The sequence below is a fragment of the Nanorana parkeri genome, unplaced genomic scaffold, assembly GCF_000935625.1.
Source record: "Nanorana parkeri isolate BGI_ZX_2015 unplaced genomic scaffold, ASM93562v1 scaffold1123, whole genome shotgun sequence".
NCBI lineage: Eukaryota > Metazoa > Chordata > Amphibia > Anura > Dicroglossidae > Nanorana > Nanorana parkeri.
Genome location: NW_017307391.1, coordinates 147,467 through 163,261, shown reverse-complemented (window position 1 = coordinate 163,261; position 15,795 = coordinate 147,467). Strand labels below are relative to the sequence as shown.

The following is a 15,795-nucleotide window of genomic DNA, read 5'->3' as shown; positions in this document are numbered from 1 at the left end:
TCTCCCCCCCCCCACACACACACACACATGGTGCTCTATAATGTATTCCTGGGATAGTGGGATTTGTAGTCCTCTAGCTGATGGTACATTGCGCTGTACTTATATTACTATATTACACGGAGCAATATACCATCAGCTATAGAGGACTACAAATCCCAACAATACATTATACACTCAATGCATAATGTATTGCTGGGATTTGTTCTATCCCTATATAGCTGGTGGTATTCTGCATTGCGCTGTATAGAGGACTACAAAACCCAGCAATAATGCATTATACAGCGCAATGCAGAATTCCACCAGCTATAATGTACTATTGCTGGGATTTGTAGTCCTCTATAGCTGATGCTGTTCTGCATTGCTGTATAATGGTATTGCTGGGAATTGCAGTTCTCTATAGCTGTTGGTAGTCATTATTGCTGGGATTTATAGTCCTCTATAGCTGATGGTATTCTGCATTGTTGTGTAATGTATTGCTTGGAATTGTAGTTCTCTATAGCCAATGCCATTCTGCAATGCTGTAAATGTATTCCTGAGTTAGTGGCAGAACTACCAGGGTCACAGCAGTCATGCATGCGCACAGCCCTGACAAGGCATCCCTCCACTACCAGTGTGCTTTAAATTTCCTAAACCGATGGATACATTCACACTACTGTTACATGGATGGCAAAAGTGGCAGACAGGGGTGGGGTGAAGGCGGGGAAGAGGGAGAGCGGGAGGGGGACCAATTTGCTGCACCATGGGCCTCTGGGTTGTACTTGCCCTCTGGGCTAAAAGTTGCCAGTCAGCGCCTGCCTTAATGCATATTACTGTTGTACATGGAGCAGGTTTATCTGGGAAATTAAAGAAAAGGATGAATGTAGAAGCCTGAATTGATGATAAAGTTCCCGTTTAGCCTGTGGACAATGAGTTATAAGGGGTGAATGAAAGAGCAGGGGTTAGTATGCAGCCTTATACTCAGAATGCATGTAAGTGCCACAAGAAGAGACCAGGAGAGGCTTGATTCTAGCAAAATAAGTTGCATTTCTTTCTTCATAAGCTTTCTATGTATGTTTTATATGTAGCTTAAAGCTGGCCATATATTATGCTATGTATAATATAATACATATTATCGAAGGAGCTGGTCAAAAAAATCTTTGAATGAACAGAGGGCAGCCAATGAGCTTCCGGCAATGTTCAGGTATTTTGATGGCGGCTGCTGTCAGAATACAAAAGAAACAGCTAGGATTCTTTTATCAATTTTTGTATAGCTTTGATGGAGAAACCTGTTCTATCTATAGAACTGTGTATGGCCAGCTTTTATTGCATATGTTACTTGATGCTGATGTTCTTGTGCAATCTAGTTGATTTTAAATAAAATATTCGCACAATTCTTTGATGTAGTGTATATACATTTAATTCATTGTCAAAACTTAGCAATATTTGTAGTCTTAGAATTAGGTTTTCAAGAAATGAAGTTCAGGGGATATCAGAGTTTAGCATTTGGATGTTTATCTATTTTACAATTTGCTCATACACTGCCTGGACAAAAAAAAGTCACACACTCTGATATTTCGTTCGACCACCTTTAGCATTGATTTTGGCATGCGTTTCGATAAGCTTATTCTATGTCACAACATTTATTTCTATCCAGAGTCTTCTTCAGCACATCCCAAAGATTCTCAATGGGGTTAAGGTCTGGACTCTGTCGTGGCCAATCAATGTGTGAAAATTATGTATCATGCTCCCTGAACCACTCTTTCGTAATTTGAGCTTGATCCTGGCATTGTCATCTTAGAATATACCTGTGCCACCAGGGAACAAAAAAAATCCATTGATGGGAAAAACCTGGTTATTCAGTATATTCAGGTAGGCAGTTGACCTCATTTTTTGCTGAATGGAAGGCTCTGACCTATTTGAATCCAGGTGGTGACTTTTCATTTTGGATAGGCAGTGTAAGACCTCTGATGGTGCGCGTGTGTGTGTGTAAGGGGTGGTTATTCTGGAACATTAGACCTAAATTCTTAAAATAAACCTATGTTGCTAATATTTAATTTAATTTTTTCTATCTTCTTCCATTACTTTTTTTTCTTTCTTTTATTGCTTCCTCCATCGTGCATCTGACATCTCTGTTTTATTTGTTTAATACTTTACATTGTCATTGCTTTGAATAACCTCATGGCAGTTCAACGATGCAACCAATTTGATATTCGAACCCCTGTGAGATTTTCCACACTAGGAAGTCGAGACTCCACAAGGTAAAATATTATTTATATCAGGTGTATCACACTCATTTTTTCACTAAGTAAATAATGCAAACTGCTACACAGATTGCAGGAACACGATAAAGGAAACCTGTACTGATAAAATATAGAGTCTGCCGTTGCTGCGCTCTCCCTCTGAAAAATGTTTGTACTCAACGTAAAAATTGTACTCTTTGAGTTTATTAAGGGACACAGCTAATGAATAATAGATGAATCAGAACCAGCCACATGCAGAAGTAGGGCACTAGGTGAAAGTAAGTGGCAACTAAGATGGTGGCTCCATTTGGTGACCTAATCTCACAACTGCCAGAGAGAGAGTCAGTTAATAGCAAGCAGTACAAGGCTATACCACAATACATTGGCAGCAGGTCCACCAGCAAAAGAGGTGTAGGAGCCATGACCATCAGTAAATAATTTTATGGCAAATACAAAATTCCATTTTCTTTGTTATTCATTGAGGGATGTTTGACATCAGTCAAATCCATTGGAACACCCACAAGCAATAACCAACACAAAGAACAAGAAGGTGAGCCCTCTCCCCAACAGGGTGATTTACACTGCCACCTGCCATATAGCTAATGGCCAAAACCAGCATTTACTCTGCAATAATTGAATGAGTACTGACTGGAAGGGAATGCATAAGCCTGAGATATGAGCTTTCGTATCTATATAGAAATGGTAGAGCAAAAGCAGAGAGTACCTGATAGCAGAGAATTTGTCTGTTTTAAAAACAAAGTGGCTTGTACTGAAATATTAAAGGTTCTAACCACATCCAGTGTTTGCAGCAAAATCACCTTTGGTTAGATCAGGACCCGGAGAGTCTTCGCCTCAAAACCACCTTGTCCTTATGAAGAATAACATTAGGGATGTTATGCAGCACTGTTTTGTGCTTGGAGCTCGCTCAGTCTCTTGCCCCCAGCATTGTGACCAGGATGTCACCGGCAGCTCCTGGGCACACTGATGATTGGGAGCCAGTATTAGGGCTCCCAATCATCAGCAAACCACAGTGATCACATGATAGGGAAGACCATGAAATGCCTCCTACATTTAGATCCCTTAAGGAGCCTGTGGAAAGCCAGTGATAAGGGATTAATATGGGGACTACCTAAGACTAAAACTATAAAACACGTGTAGTTGGAAAAGTAGTGCAAGCTCAGGTCAAAACAGGGGCACATGTTTAAAGACAGATTTCCACATAAAAAAAATTATCTAAGAGGCTAAAACTATCGCAATTGCTTTTATAAATTCCCCCCAATGTGTTTGCAGTGTAATTGGTTGATTCTACAATTGACAAATTTGCAAGCAAAAATGCATGAAAAGTGAATGTAAATAGCAGCCAGATAAATTACTGCAATAGACTCACCTCTGTGCATTCCAGAGAGGGAGTCTGCAGACGTCTGGTGCCACTGTGCCGTTAGGCTCCACCCCCTCGGGCACGCGCCGTGAGCTTAAAGCCACGGCTCACTGATTGCCTAGCGTCCTACTGATGATGTTGGTGGACGCTGAGCAATTCCTGCCAGCTCTACAGACCTCAGGGCTCGGTCGGACTGATCTGCAAGGTTTCCTGCTGCTGCCAGGATTCTTAAGAGCCTCTGACTCGGATCACCACACAGGCCAGGGGGAATAGCCGGAAGGGACAGCTTGTCCTCAAAACCGCAAGTACCTGTGTAGTCAGCTACAGTCCTACAATCTTCTATCACAAAGCAGAAGCTATTGAATGTGTATACTGCTACCTTTATCAAACCTCTATTACATAGTGGTGACTATTGGTGTGCATACTGCTACCTTTATCCAAACCTCTATTACAAAGGGACTATTGAAATGCATACTGCTACCTTTATCCAAACCTCTATTATAAAGGGACTATTGAAGTGCATACTGCTACCTTTATCTGACCTTTATCACAAGGTGGAAATTATTGATGTGCATACTGCTACCCTTGTCTAACCCTACCTTACATGGGTACTGTTGATGTGTAGATTGCTACCTTTATTTCCAGCCCACACTTACCTGTGTATAATCCCTCCTACCCCAATCCATAACTACCAGTGCACACCATTGTGGTGGTTGCCTACTGTCACGTGAGCTATCCAGCCATGCTTCTGTTATTCCCACTATATCGAAGTCCTCTTCGAGTAGCATAATTTCAAGCTTCTCTAATTTGTTTGCTAGACTTCTAGCATTCGGGTACATACATTTTAGTTTGGTGCTAGTGGTTTGAGTTTTATTATTGCTTATTCTTGAGGCCCAACTACTTTCTTTATCAGACCTTGGTACGGTTGATACATTACTAATTTGATTGACTGGAGTGAACCCTCTGTCCCCGTTTGTATTACAGTCTCGCGAGCAGAAAAAAAATGCCGTCTGGAGACGGCAACCCGCCATGCTGCAGTGCCGTCGTCCGTTTTTTTACAACGGGCGGACGGCAAGTGGTTAATTGCTCCTGTAGTTACTTGCTCTCTGTTTATTATACTCATTTTTATTCCCTCCCCCCATGATCAAGTTTAAAAGCTCCTCCAGTCTTTTAACTATTTTCTCCCCCAAAAGTGCGGCACCTTCCCCATTTAGATGCAGCCCATCTCTGCTGTAGAGCTGGTGACCGACTGAGAAGTCAGCCCAGTTCTCCATGAACCCAAAGCCCTCTTTCCCACACCAGTTCCGCAGCCACTTGTTCAGTTCTCTCAACTCCCGCTGTATTTCTGGAGTGGCTTGTGGCACCGGCATTATCTCAGAAAATAATACCGTGGAGGTCCTTTTCTTCAACCTAGTACCTAGGTGTTTGAAATCTTTTTTTAGGACACTCCATCTGCCTTTAACTTTGTCATTGGTACCAATGTGTACCATGACAGCTGGGTGATGCCCAGCCCCATCTACTAACCTGTCCACCCGTTCCGCAATGTGTCGAACACGAGCCCCTGGTAAGCAACAGACTGTTTGATGGTCACGGTCCCAGTGACAGAATACCCTGTCTATCTGTCTGATAATTGAGTCCCCCATCACCAATAGCTGTCTCTCTTGTCCGTCCATCCATCCTGCTCCCATCCTTACTGGAGCAGTCACTGCCCCTGAGGAAAGGGGAAGCTTCCTGCTTCAGCAATGCCACCCCTGCACTAATATCCCCAACATCCTGCAACCTGGCATATTTGTTGGGGTGTATCAATTCATAGCTAGCCTCTCTTGCACTCTTCCCTCTACCTCGCCTTCTAATGGTAACCCAGCTACCCACCTTGGTATACACCCCTCCTCTTCTATACTGCCTTCCACCAGAACCTGATGAGTCAGATCCAGACTCCTTTCCATGTTGTTTATGCTCCACAGTGTTGCCAGTTTATTGTGAAGATCCAGAATCTGGGCTTCCAAACAAACTAGCTCACATCTGGCGCAACAGTATTCGCCCTTGAACGCATGTTCAAGAAACGCATACATTGAGCAAGATGTGCACCGGGTTGCATTCCCACTCATGAAAGACATTTTATTTATTTATTTAGTTTTATATATTTTTTTTAATTTATTTCAGAACCAGATATAACTAAAAATAACTTCAGCAAATTCCCCAGCAAATTAATACTACCAATTATTAATAACACAGTTATTACCGCAGTAGTTCCTCTTTGCTTTGTTTTAATAAAGTAATTTTAAGAGACGGAGAGCACTATGATTATAGTTATGTTCTTGTCTGAGAATGAAACTCCACAAGATGGATTAATCAGATCCATCTTGTGGAGAGAAACTCCACAACTTTTTTACAGCGAATCGCGGTAAAAAAAACGCGACAGACGCGCATATGCAATGCGCCTAGGTGTGAACGAGACCTTAGTTTAGCACTGGGTCCAACCACCAGGTGAAATGCAAAAGCAGTATTCATTGTTTGTTGCGTTAACGGCGAACTTAGTTCACCAATATAATGAACTTATGGGCAGGTTCATTGCACCACAAGCAAATCCCCTAATCAGGGCTGGTGCAAGGATTTTTTCCTGCGCAGGCGAAGGTGCATTTTCTGCCCCCCCCCCCCCCCCCCCCCGCCCTCCCTTCACACCCTCAGGTGGCTGCCTATGAAGCCTTACGGTAGTGCTAGCCCTGCATAGACATCCCATAAAGCAGCACTACAGAAAACAAAACTAATAGGAAATCTGAGATATCCATGTTACAGGTCAAACCATTATCTCAGAAGCATTGAGAAAAAAGGAAGACCATCAGCTACTAGTGCCCTATATGTGAAGCCCCACAAGCAATGACACCCCAAATAGTTTACAGTGGAGCACCCCAATAAAGAGACACCCCAAAGTGCACCACTCCAGAAAGCATACTCTAAGATGTCCATGTTGCAGCTCACACTGAACATCAGTATTTGGCAGTATCCCAGCATTTGGGAAAATAATTTCCTTAGGCTGATGTTTAACTGCTTCAGGAACATAGATAAACAGCCTATGCCTAACATAGATAAACAGCATCCTGTAGTTTTACCAATATCATGGCTACCACAGCCGTTTAAAAACAGCCAGCAGGGGCGTGGCTGACTGGCTACGTGAGAGGACGCATCCCTAGAGAGCTCCGTGTCCCACCCGCCATTCACCTTGCTAAACAATGCGCCAACTTACCTGACATGGGGAAGGACAGACCCCCTAGATCGTCTCACAAGACCTCTGGCCAGAAGGGGAAGAAAAAAAAGACGTCTGCCTCGATCCAGGGATTATTTGACCGGCCGGCCGCTCCGAGCGCTGTATCCAAGATGGCGCATCGTAACAGCGTGCGGACCGCGGCCTCCCCGGCGTCATCCCCTGCTGTGGAGACGGAGGTCCGAGTGCACGATAGTTCCCCTCTGGAATCGCCTGCCATGTCTCTGGGGACACAGGGGAGCCCGGACCAATCAGCCCACAAATCGGCAGACGCTGTGAGTACCTGGGGGGGATCGGGCCCAGTCCGAGATGCAGCCTAGCCCTGAGGCCTCTGAGGGGGGCTCGGTGTCCCTGGAGGGGATCTCATAGGGGTGATAGGCTCTGGGAATCTTCCCCTGCATCTCCCCGCCTGCACCGTGTGGAGTCCTGGCCTCCTCCATTAGAGCTGACCCCTGACCTACATCGCTCCCCCGGGTCCCCCAGAGAGGGTCATAGTGGGCCCTTACTGATCTCCCCTGGCCTAACACCACCCCCATCCTCAGTGGCTCGAGGGATGGGGGGGACCCCTTTGTTCTCTGGGACCAGCTGGCCGGTGTGGTCCGGTTCTTGCCATGCTGAGCCGCGGGGGGATCAGATGCCCATGTGAGCCGCCCAATTCCCCCGGGAGGTTTCAGAGTCCTCCTCAGAGCTAGAGGATGCGGACGTTGTATCATGGAGGGAATGCCTCAAGCACATCCCCACCAAGAAAGACTTTAGGCTCCTGATTCAGGAGGTGAGAGAGACTTGTCGGTCAGAAATTCAGCTCATACACACTGACTTTCAACAATTGACCCAAAGGGTCGAGGGCCTAGACGAGCAGGTTCATGTCTGCAAAAAAGATGTATTCCACTTGCAATCCCAATATGTGTCCCAAGCTGCCACTATTCATGACCTTCAACGCCACGTGGAGGATTTGGACAACAGGGGCCGCTGCAAAAACCTATGCATCGGAGGCCTTCCTGAAGCCACAGGCCCTGAGGATCTGCAGGAAGCCCTACAGACCATCTTCACTAACATCTTGGGGTGGCCTTCTTCCCGCAAAATTGAGATGGACCGTGCCCACAGGGCCTTTCATCTGATGGGCTCCTCCTCACAACACGGGATGTCATCTGCAGGATTCACTATTTTGCAGTAAAGGAGGGAGTGCTCCAGAAAGCGTGTATTATGAAGTCGATTTAATTTAACGGTGCACCCATTCAAGTATTCCAGGATCTGTCCTGGGTCACCTTACAGCAGAGGAGGATCCTTCAACCTCTTTTGACCCTGCTGCGTGACAACAACATCCCATACAGATGGCGATTTCCCTTCAGCCTCACTGCTAGGTGGGACAGCAAAAATGGCACTTTACACTTCACGGAAGACCTTTCGTCCTTCTGCGCGGATCTTCACATCTCCTGCCCTACTCTTCCCGGATGGGAACCCCTACCCAAATTGGGCCCTGAGTCCTCCACCTGGCAGAAAGTAACCCCGCGTAAGAGACTGCCGAGAGGGACTCTTCCGTCCGACACTCTGTCCCGTTGCCCGAGGGAGCATTCCACCCCAGTAATGCCTACTCCCAGACGACATCGTTGATGAGTCGTCTGTGTTACACTTGGTGCTTATAGATAGAAGGGCTGTTATATGTGTGTTTGCTATGATCTACCTCTCAGGCCTATTGGCCGTGTCCTCATTTGTGGCATTTTTCCTACTATAAGCTCTCTTCATGTTATGTAATGATATGTTATATACACTTGGCACTAGATAATATGCCTTATAGGTGGGTGTCCCCATGGATGCTCGATTTCTTAGTTGTTTTGTCCTCTCGTTCATTGGGTTGCATCCCCCACATCACGGATTGTTGCCCCTGGGTATTTGTCTGTGTCACCTCTCCAAATAGGTTGACCGGTTTGTGTCTGGATTTGGAGACCGAATATACTCATTTCAATAGCTATTGGATATTTTGCTGTGCAGTATTTTTTTCTTAATATTTCTTGCATAGTTACTGGTTTTCCAAAACTAACATGTTTGTTTATTATGTGTTTCAGTGGTCTCTTTTGCTCTTCAACTTCCTTTCTCCTCTTTCCTTCTATTCTGTTTCAACCGGCCTTGTTCTCGCTACCTCCGCCTGGTGGATCCCTTGGTCCTGGCAGCACGTTCACTCGGGTGAGTACCCTATCTTGAGCCTGAACAGCACACATACACTTTACACGATTTCTCCCATACCCCTCCATGGCGGGTCAATCAGACTATAAGTTGATCTCCCCTAATGTCAAGGGACTTAACTCCCCACTCAAACGTAATTTAGCGTTGAGAGAATTCACATCCTCAAAAGCTGACATTGTATTCCTACAGGAAACGCACTTTAAACCGGGGAGTTCCTTTAACTTCACTTCCAAGTGGTTCCCTAGAACATACGCCTCATCCTTTTCCTCTAAGAGGGCGGGGGTGGCCATCCTTCTTACGGACTCCTGTCCCTTCCAGCCTACCAGGGTATTGATAGATAAGATGGGCAGATACATTATCCTGCATGGTACGTGGATGGGTACTCCCTTCACCCTTTGCAACATATACACCCCGAACGTCCACCAGAGAGGGTTTTTACAACGAGTACTCTCTAAATTGCATAAGCTACTCCTAGGTTATTTAATTATTGGCGGGGAATTCCATCTGACTTTCTCCGCCTCTCTTGACCATTTACCGCCCCCAGATAAACCTACTCCGAAACTGACGGAGGCCCTAGCTAGACAGTTTCGCAAACTGGTTAGGCAACACTCTCTCTTTGACTCCTGGCGGTTGATACACCCAGCAGAAAAAAGATACACCTTCTACTCCTCGGCCCATAGTTCCCACTATAGGCTTGACTACTTCCTGGTGAATACTCCTATTCTACGGAACATGGTCTCGGCTCACATAGGTCCTATCTCATGGTCGGATCATGCCCCCATCGAATTGACCATTCGAGTTGATCCCTCCCGGATTCGTAGATGCCACTGGACCTTGAATGAGGGCTTGTTGAAGTCCCCTAAAGACGCTATTGAATCAGCTTACTTTGACCTAAACGAAGGATCCGTGAATGACCTCTCGACTGTCTGGGAGGCTCATAAGCCCACGATTAGGGGCCAGTGCATTGCGGTAGCCTCCAAGCTCAAGAAAGACCAATGGCCGCTATAGCCAACGTTAAGGATCAGCTTCTTGGGTCTGAGCGTCGACTGGTGGCCTCCCCTTCCAAGTCCTTGTTGAGAGAGGTGCTGCGACTGAGAGCACAGTTGCAGCACCTATATGTCCATAAGACTGAAGCCTCCATGTTATACTTGCACCAGAAATATTAGGAGAAGGGAAATAAGGCCCATACTCTTCTGGCTCGTAAGTTAAGGGCTGAGGCCAACCTAAAAGGGATGTCTACAGTGCGTGACGCCGATGGCACGCTGCATCACCACCCTCAAAAAATAGCGGCTATATTTCGGGCTTTTTATGAGTCCGTGTATAATCTCCAGGATGTCGCCTTCAATGCTGGTGATGAAGCCTTGGTCTCACGCATCCGAGAATACCTTGGCTCCTGTGCTCTCCCCAGAAGACTGTACTAAGTTGAATACCCCGCTAGAGGTGGACAAGGTTCAAAAGACCATCGCCTCCCTCCCCACGGGCAAGTCGCCAGATCCTGATGGCTTTACCTACCTATATTATAAGACCTACTCGCATTTGCTTTCCCCATACTTGACGAGACTTTACAACCAATATCTTGAAGGTAGACCTGTCCCATCCGTCTTTTTGCAATCTTATTTAATATTATTCCCCAAGCCGGATGAGGATGACACTGTCTGAGCAAACTATCGCCCCATTGCACTTTTGAACTCCGACTACAAAATCTTTACTAAGTTGCTAGCGAATAGACTTTCTGTCTTTTTACCCAGCCTGGTCCACAAAGACCAGGTTGGTTTTGTTCTAGGCAGAAAGGCAGGGGACAACACTCGCAGACTTGTCAACCAGATAGACATCGCGAACCGTAGGGGAGTGGGAATGGTCCTACTCAGCTTAGACGCTGAAAAGGCTTTTGACAGGCTTGGCTGGCCTTTCCTGGGGTCTCTCCTCTCCGCATTGGTGTGATGGGCCCGTTTGCTGCAGCCATTGCCTCTCTATACTCCACGCCATCGGCGTCTATCAAAATGAGGGGTGCCGTGTCCCCTGTATTCCAGATCCGCAATGGATCCCGACAGGGATGCCCGCTTTCCCCGCTACTGTTTGTGCTTTGCATAGAGGCTTGGCTGCTAGGATTCGGGCCGCACCAGACAAATCGGGGCTCACTCTGGGTTCTCAGGAATTCAAACTGGCATTATTTGCTGATGACGTGATCCTCACGCTCACGAAACCGGGGGGATCGTTGCAATGCTTGCATAGTGAGCTTCAGCTTTTTTCGGGTCTGTCTGGTTACAAGTTGAACCTGAGTAAGACGGAGGCTATGCCCTTAAATCTTTCCCCCACTGACTTGACTTTACTCCAATCAGCATACCCCTATAGGTGGACGAATGAAAACTTGAAATATCTAGGAATTCACTTGACTCCCAAAATCCGCATGTTATATAATGTCAACTATAAACCACTATTTGTTACCCTGCGATCTCTCCTACATAAATGGTGCCCATATAACCTCTCACTCACTGGGAAAATAGCAGCCATTAAAATGACCTTGCTCCCGAAATTGCTTTATTATTGTAACACATTGCCGATTCCCATACCGGCTTCGGACCTTAAATCCCTGCAAAGACAGATCTTGCACTTTATATGGGGGGGAGGGCGACATAGGGTCTCCTAGCAAATACTTTGTGCCCCCAAGCATAGGGGTGGCCTGGCACTACCCAATATTTCCCACTATTTTGCCGCGGCCCAACTGCGGGCTGTACCTTTCTGGAGTGCCATGTCCCCTGAGGCAGTGTGGGTTGAGATCGAGTCTCTGTGGCTTGCGCCGACTCACCTTAACTCCCTCCTGTGGGCGCTGCCGGCACCTCTCTCATCCTCTTCCCTCCTGACGTCCATGCTATGTACCAGAAGTACCTGGATTAAATTTAGATTTGCGTTTCATTTATCAACTCCACGGTCGTCCATGGCCTCTTTTCTCTATTCCCCATATCTCCCAGCTAGCCTGGAGAAGAGATGGGCATTGCCCTGGGCGGAAAAAACATCTCTTCCGATACAGAGAAATAATTGATCGTAGATCGGGAGTCCTACACCCCTTCTCATTCCTGCAAGAGAAACACCAACTTCCCTCCAACACCCTCTTTGCGTACCTCCAGGTTAAACACCAAGTCCCAGGCATTCCCGCAATGTACCCCGTTTGAATTACTGTGTGCAGGACCGCCTTCCTCCAGGGGCTTGATCTCAGCTATATATGGAATACTGGGTGAGGACAAACCGGTTGAATTTACGAGGTACAATCATACATGCGGCGGTGGGAGGAGCTGCTGGGAGTGTCCATCTCACAGGAGCAGTGGGAGAGTATTTGGAGAGCAGCGTCTGCGTCCTCCATCTGCTCTACCTACAAGGAAAGTCAGTATAAAGTATTATACCATTGGTACCACACTCCTGAGTTTCTCCATAATATCTACCCGGAGATCTCCTCCCTCTGCTGGCGTTGCAAGTCTCAAACCGGTTCCCTATTCCATATCTTTTGGCAGTGTAGTCGGATAAGGCCCTTCTGGAGGAATGTACAGGATATACTGGAGAACCTTCTCCAATGTAGGATCCCAATGGATCCGCTGCACTACCTGCTGGGCCATCCCCTCATCGGGGTCCATAAATATGATTAAAAAACTGTCATCCCATGTGCTGACGGGGGCACGTTGTCTCATTGCCCTTCACTGGAAGCGCACCACCCCGCCATCAGACCTAGATCTGTATACCAGAATCAAAGATGTCCAAAAACTAGAATATTTGACTGCTAGACTAAATAACACCTGGAAGCTGCACAATAAGGTATGGGAGGCCTGGGATGCATTGGAGCTGACGGGTGGCAGCGGCTGAGGGGGATCGGGGGGTGTCGACCGAGGCGGATGGAGTCGCGAGATGAAGCCGGTACCTAACTTTTACTACCTTCTACTTCACTTATTGCCTCTTTTTCCTGTTCTATGTCTTTTCTTTTCCAGGGTACTGTCCTGGTCACCGCTTTTTGTTTGTTCTCTATGCCAGCGTGTCTGGTTCATGCGTAGCACCAGATCAAGCTGCTTCCCGCTTTTATCCTTTATTGGGCCTATCTGCTCCTTTCTCACCTTTTTACTGTTAATATATTGGTAGAATTTTTGGGGGTTCTTTTTACTATCTGCGGCGATATGCTTTTCGCACTCAGTTTTAGCTGCCCGGATTTCTAGTTTTCAGTATTAAAGTATTGCTCTCTACCTCTAACCCGTTATACTGCTGACCATAGGTAAGGTGCGGGAAATGGATGTATACCTACGATTTTTTATTTGCATGAGCGGTACTGCCTGCTAGCCACGGTACTTACATTTCATGAGGGTTGCATATATTTCCTCTTGTTAGGGGCCCGGCACTGCAGTGGTTTTAACTGTGCAGTGTTGATTGCTATATAATGTATACTTGGTTTTGGTCCGCATGACCTCTTACTCATTGTTCCATGACTTTGGTCATTTCTGTAGTGTCTGTTTATAAAACTCAATAAAAATTGTCAATTTGAAAAAAAAAAACAGCCAGCAATGGCTGTTGCATATACAAGCTATCGATTGTACGGTCGCCGAGTGTGCCTGCCTGCCCGCTCGCCACCGCTCTGCTGTCCCCTGTACGGGCCCAGGACTAGCATGGCAGGTCTGTCCACTTCAATTGGAGGGAGACCAGCACACTCCTAGTTATGTGCATTACATCACTTCCATCGTTATTCTGTAATTCTAACAACGCTGAGCGAAGTGGTTCTATTAATGGATCGCAACTGCGGATAGCTAGGAGCAGCAACTTTACGTTCTTTGACGGTTATCAGTTGCAGTTCTCTACCCAATTGCCTAATGAGAGGAAGGCAGAGGAGAACTGCTGTACATCATGCACCGTAACAAATGTATCACTTCAATGCAGGAAATTACATCATACCCAAGAAGCGTGACGGTATGAACATTATTGGTACGTATGTTATGTAAATACCTCCTCAACGCATGTGCAGGATACAACCTGTTCAACCAGGTACAACCTGTTCAGGAGGGACAGGGTTGGTAGATTGATTTTTCACATACATGCATATCCCTCCCCCCTTCTAACTGTGCACATACGAGATGACCTCATGACAGAGTTGTGATGGTGTTGAGTCTTTGGGGCTAGAACTAGATAAGACTGATGCTAGTTGTAAACTAATTGTGGGTGTGTGTTATAAACCCCACCAACATAAGGGAAGAGGAGGGGCTTACCTACATTCCCAAATAAAGATAGCTGGGAAGCAGGGAAATGTTGTTATAATGGGTGACTTCAATTATCCGAACATTGATTGGTCAAATTGGACCTCTCATTCTATAAAGGCTGGCCGTTTCCTAAACCTGTGGCGGGACAATTTCTCGGATCAGATGTATAAAGAATGTTGTGAACAGATCCTGAGTAACTGGTGCCACACCCCTATGTCAGTCAGTCAAAAAACGATTATAGAAAAAGTGGGGCTTTAATGGCACCATATTACAAGTCCATTGAACCACAAGATAATTTAAATAAAACATATTATTTTATTGATTACAAATGCATAAAATGGTCATATTAAAATTCATATAGATGTGACATGATTGAAAGATAGCCCCACAGACCACTCATTCCATAATTAAGGCATATCATGTAACCAAAACATGATCAATATATTCAGAACCTGCAGACTAGATTAGAATATTAACCATTTAATTGCTGATAATGATACTACAAAACAATTATCCTATATAATAAATAGAAATATAAACCAGTCCAAATTCATGTAGGTAGATAGCCTTAGCTGTAAACAGTAGAGTGGATGGTAATTCTACACGTTTTGCACATAGAGTGCTTCATCAGGACAAGGAGGCAATCTCATATGGAGCCGATAGGTGCAAATCCACTACAACCCCCCCAAAAAGTTGATCCCAACAAGAGCCCCACAATAAAGGGTGCGGCGCAGAGTTCAGAGTGCGACGCACAGTGCAAATGGTGATCCTGCAGGCTTCCTCCTATAGCAGCTGAAGTGGGAGGAGGAAGCTGCAGGTGGCCGCCGAGCAGACCGATTACTGAAGCCGGAACACAGTAGTGACAGCTGTACAGATTCCTCTCCTCCTCGGTCACTCTGTGGCTGCAGTGGCTGAGGAGGAAAAGAATCTGTACAGCTGTCACTACTGTGTGTCGCGTCAGTGATCGAGAGCGGCGATCACTCTTCTCAGCGCTCTCCTCTCAATGAGAGGAGAGCGCTGAGAAAAGTGATCTCCGCTGCGGTGGCCATTTCCAACGGGCACCCGCTCAGTCCCCCTTCTAGTGTTCCTCCCAACAGAGTGGAAGAAGTTGGGGACCGGATCTCAGTGGGCCCCTGAACCGCCTTGGGCCCCGGGGTGGCCACTCCGCCGGTAGTTCTACCCCTGGAATCACCTCTCTGCTATTCGTTTTGACAGTTACATAGACTGGCCTGATGTTTACAAAGCTGTGTGATATATTTTAGGCACAGCAATATTACAATGTATCTCTTTGCTTGAAATGAATCACTTCTGATCATCTGAGCAGGATAAAAACCTTTACTAAGATCTGATTCTGACATGCTGTCAGGATCAGTCTCTAAGGTTATTTTTAGCTGTTCCTAAGTTTGGAGCAGCCTAACAATAACCAAAAATTAAAAAAGTTAATGTATCAAGCAGTCATAGTGACTGCTTGATATAAATTGACAAAAAAAAGTGTTACAAAAATTAAGAAAATAAAAATTATTTATAAAA

At 45.9% G+C, this 15,795-nt stretch overlaps 1 protein-coding gene across 1 annotated transcript in view; it reads left to right on the top strand.

The window, feature by feature from the left end:
- Positions 1–15,795, top strand: part of MPND (MPN domain containing) — a 241,563-nt gene that overhangs the window by 91,154 nt on the left and 134,614 nt on the right. Inside the window, exon 4 of the mRNA XM_018567971.1 lies at positions 2,165–2,237. Coding sequence (XP_018423473.1) covers positions 2,165–2,237 — 73 coding nt within the window. The remainder of the gene's footprint in view (positions 1–2,164; positions 2,238–15,795) is intronic.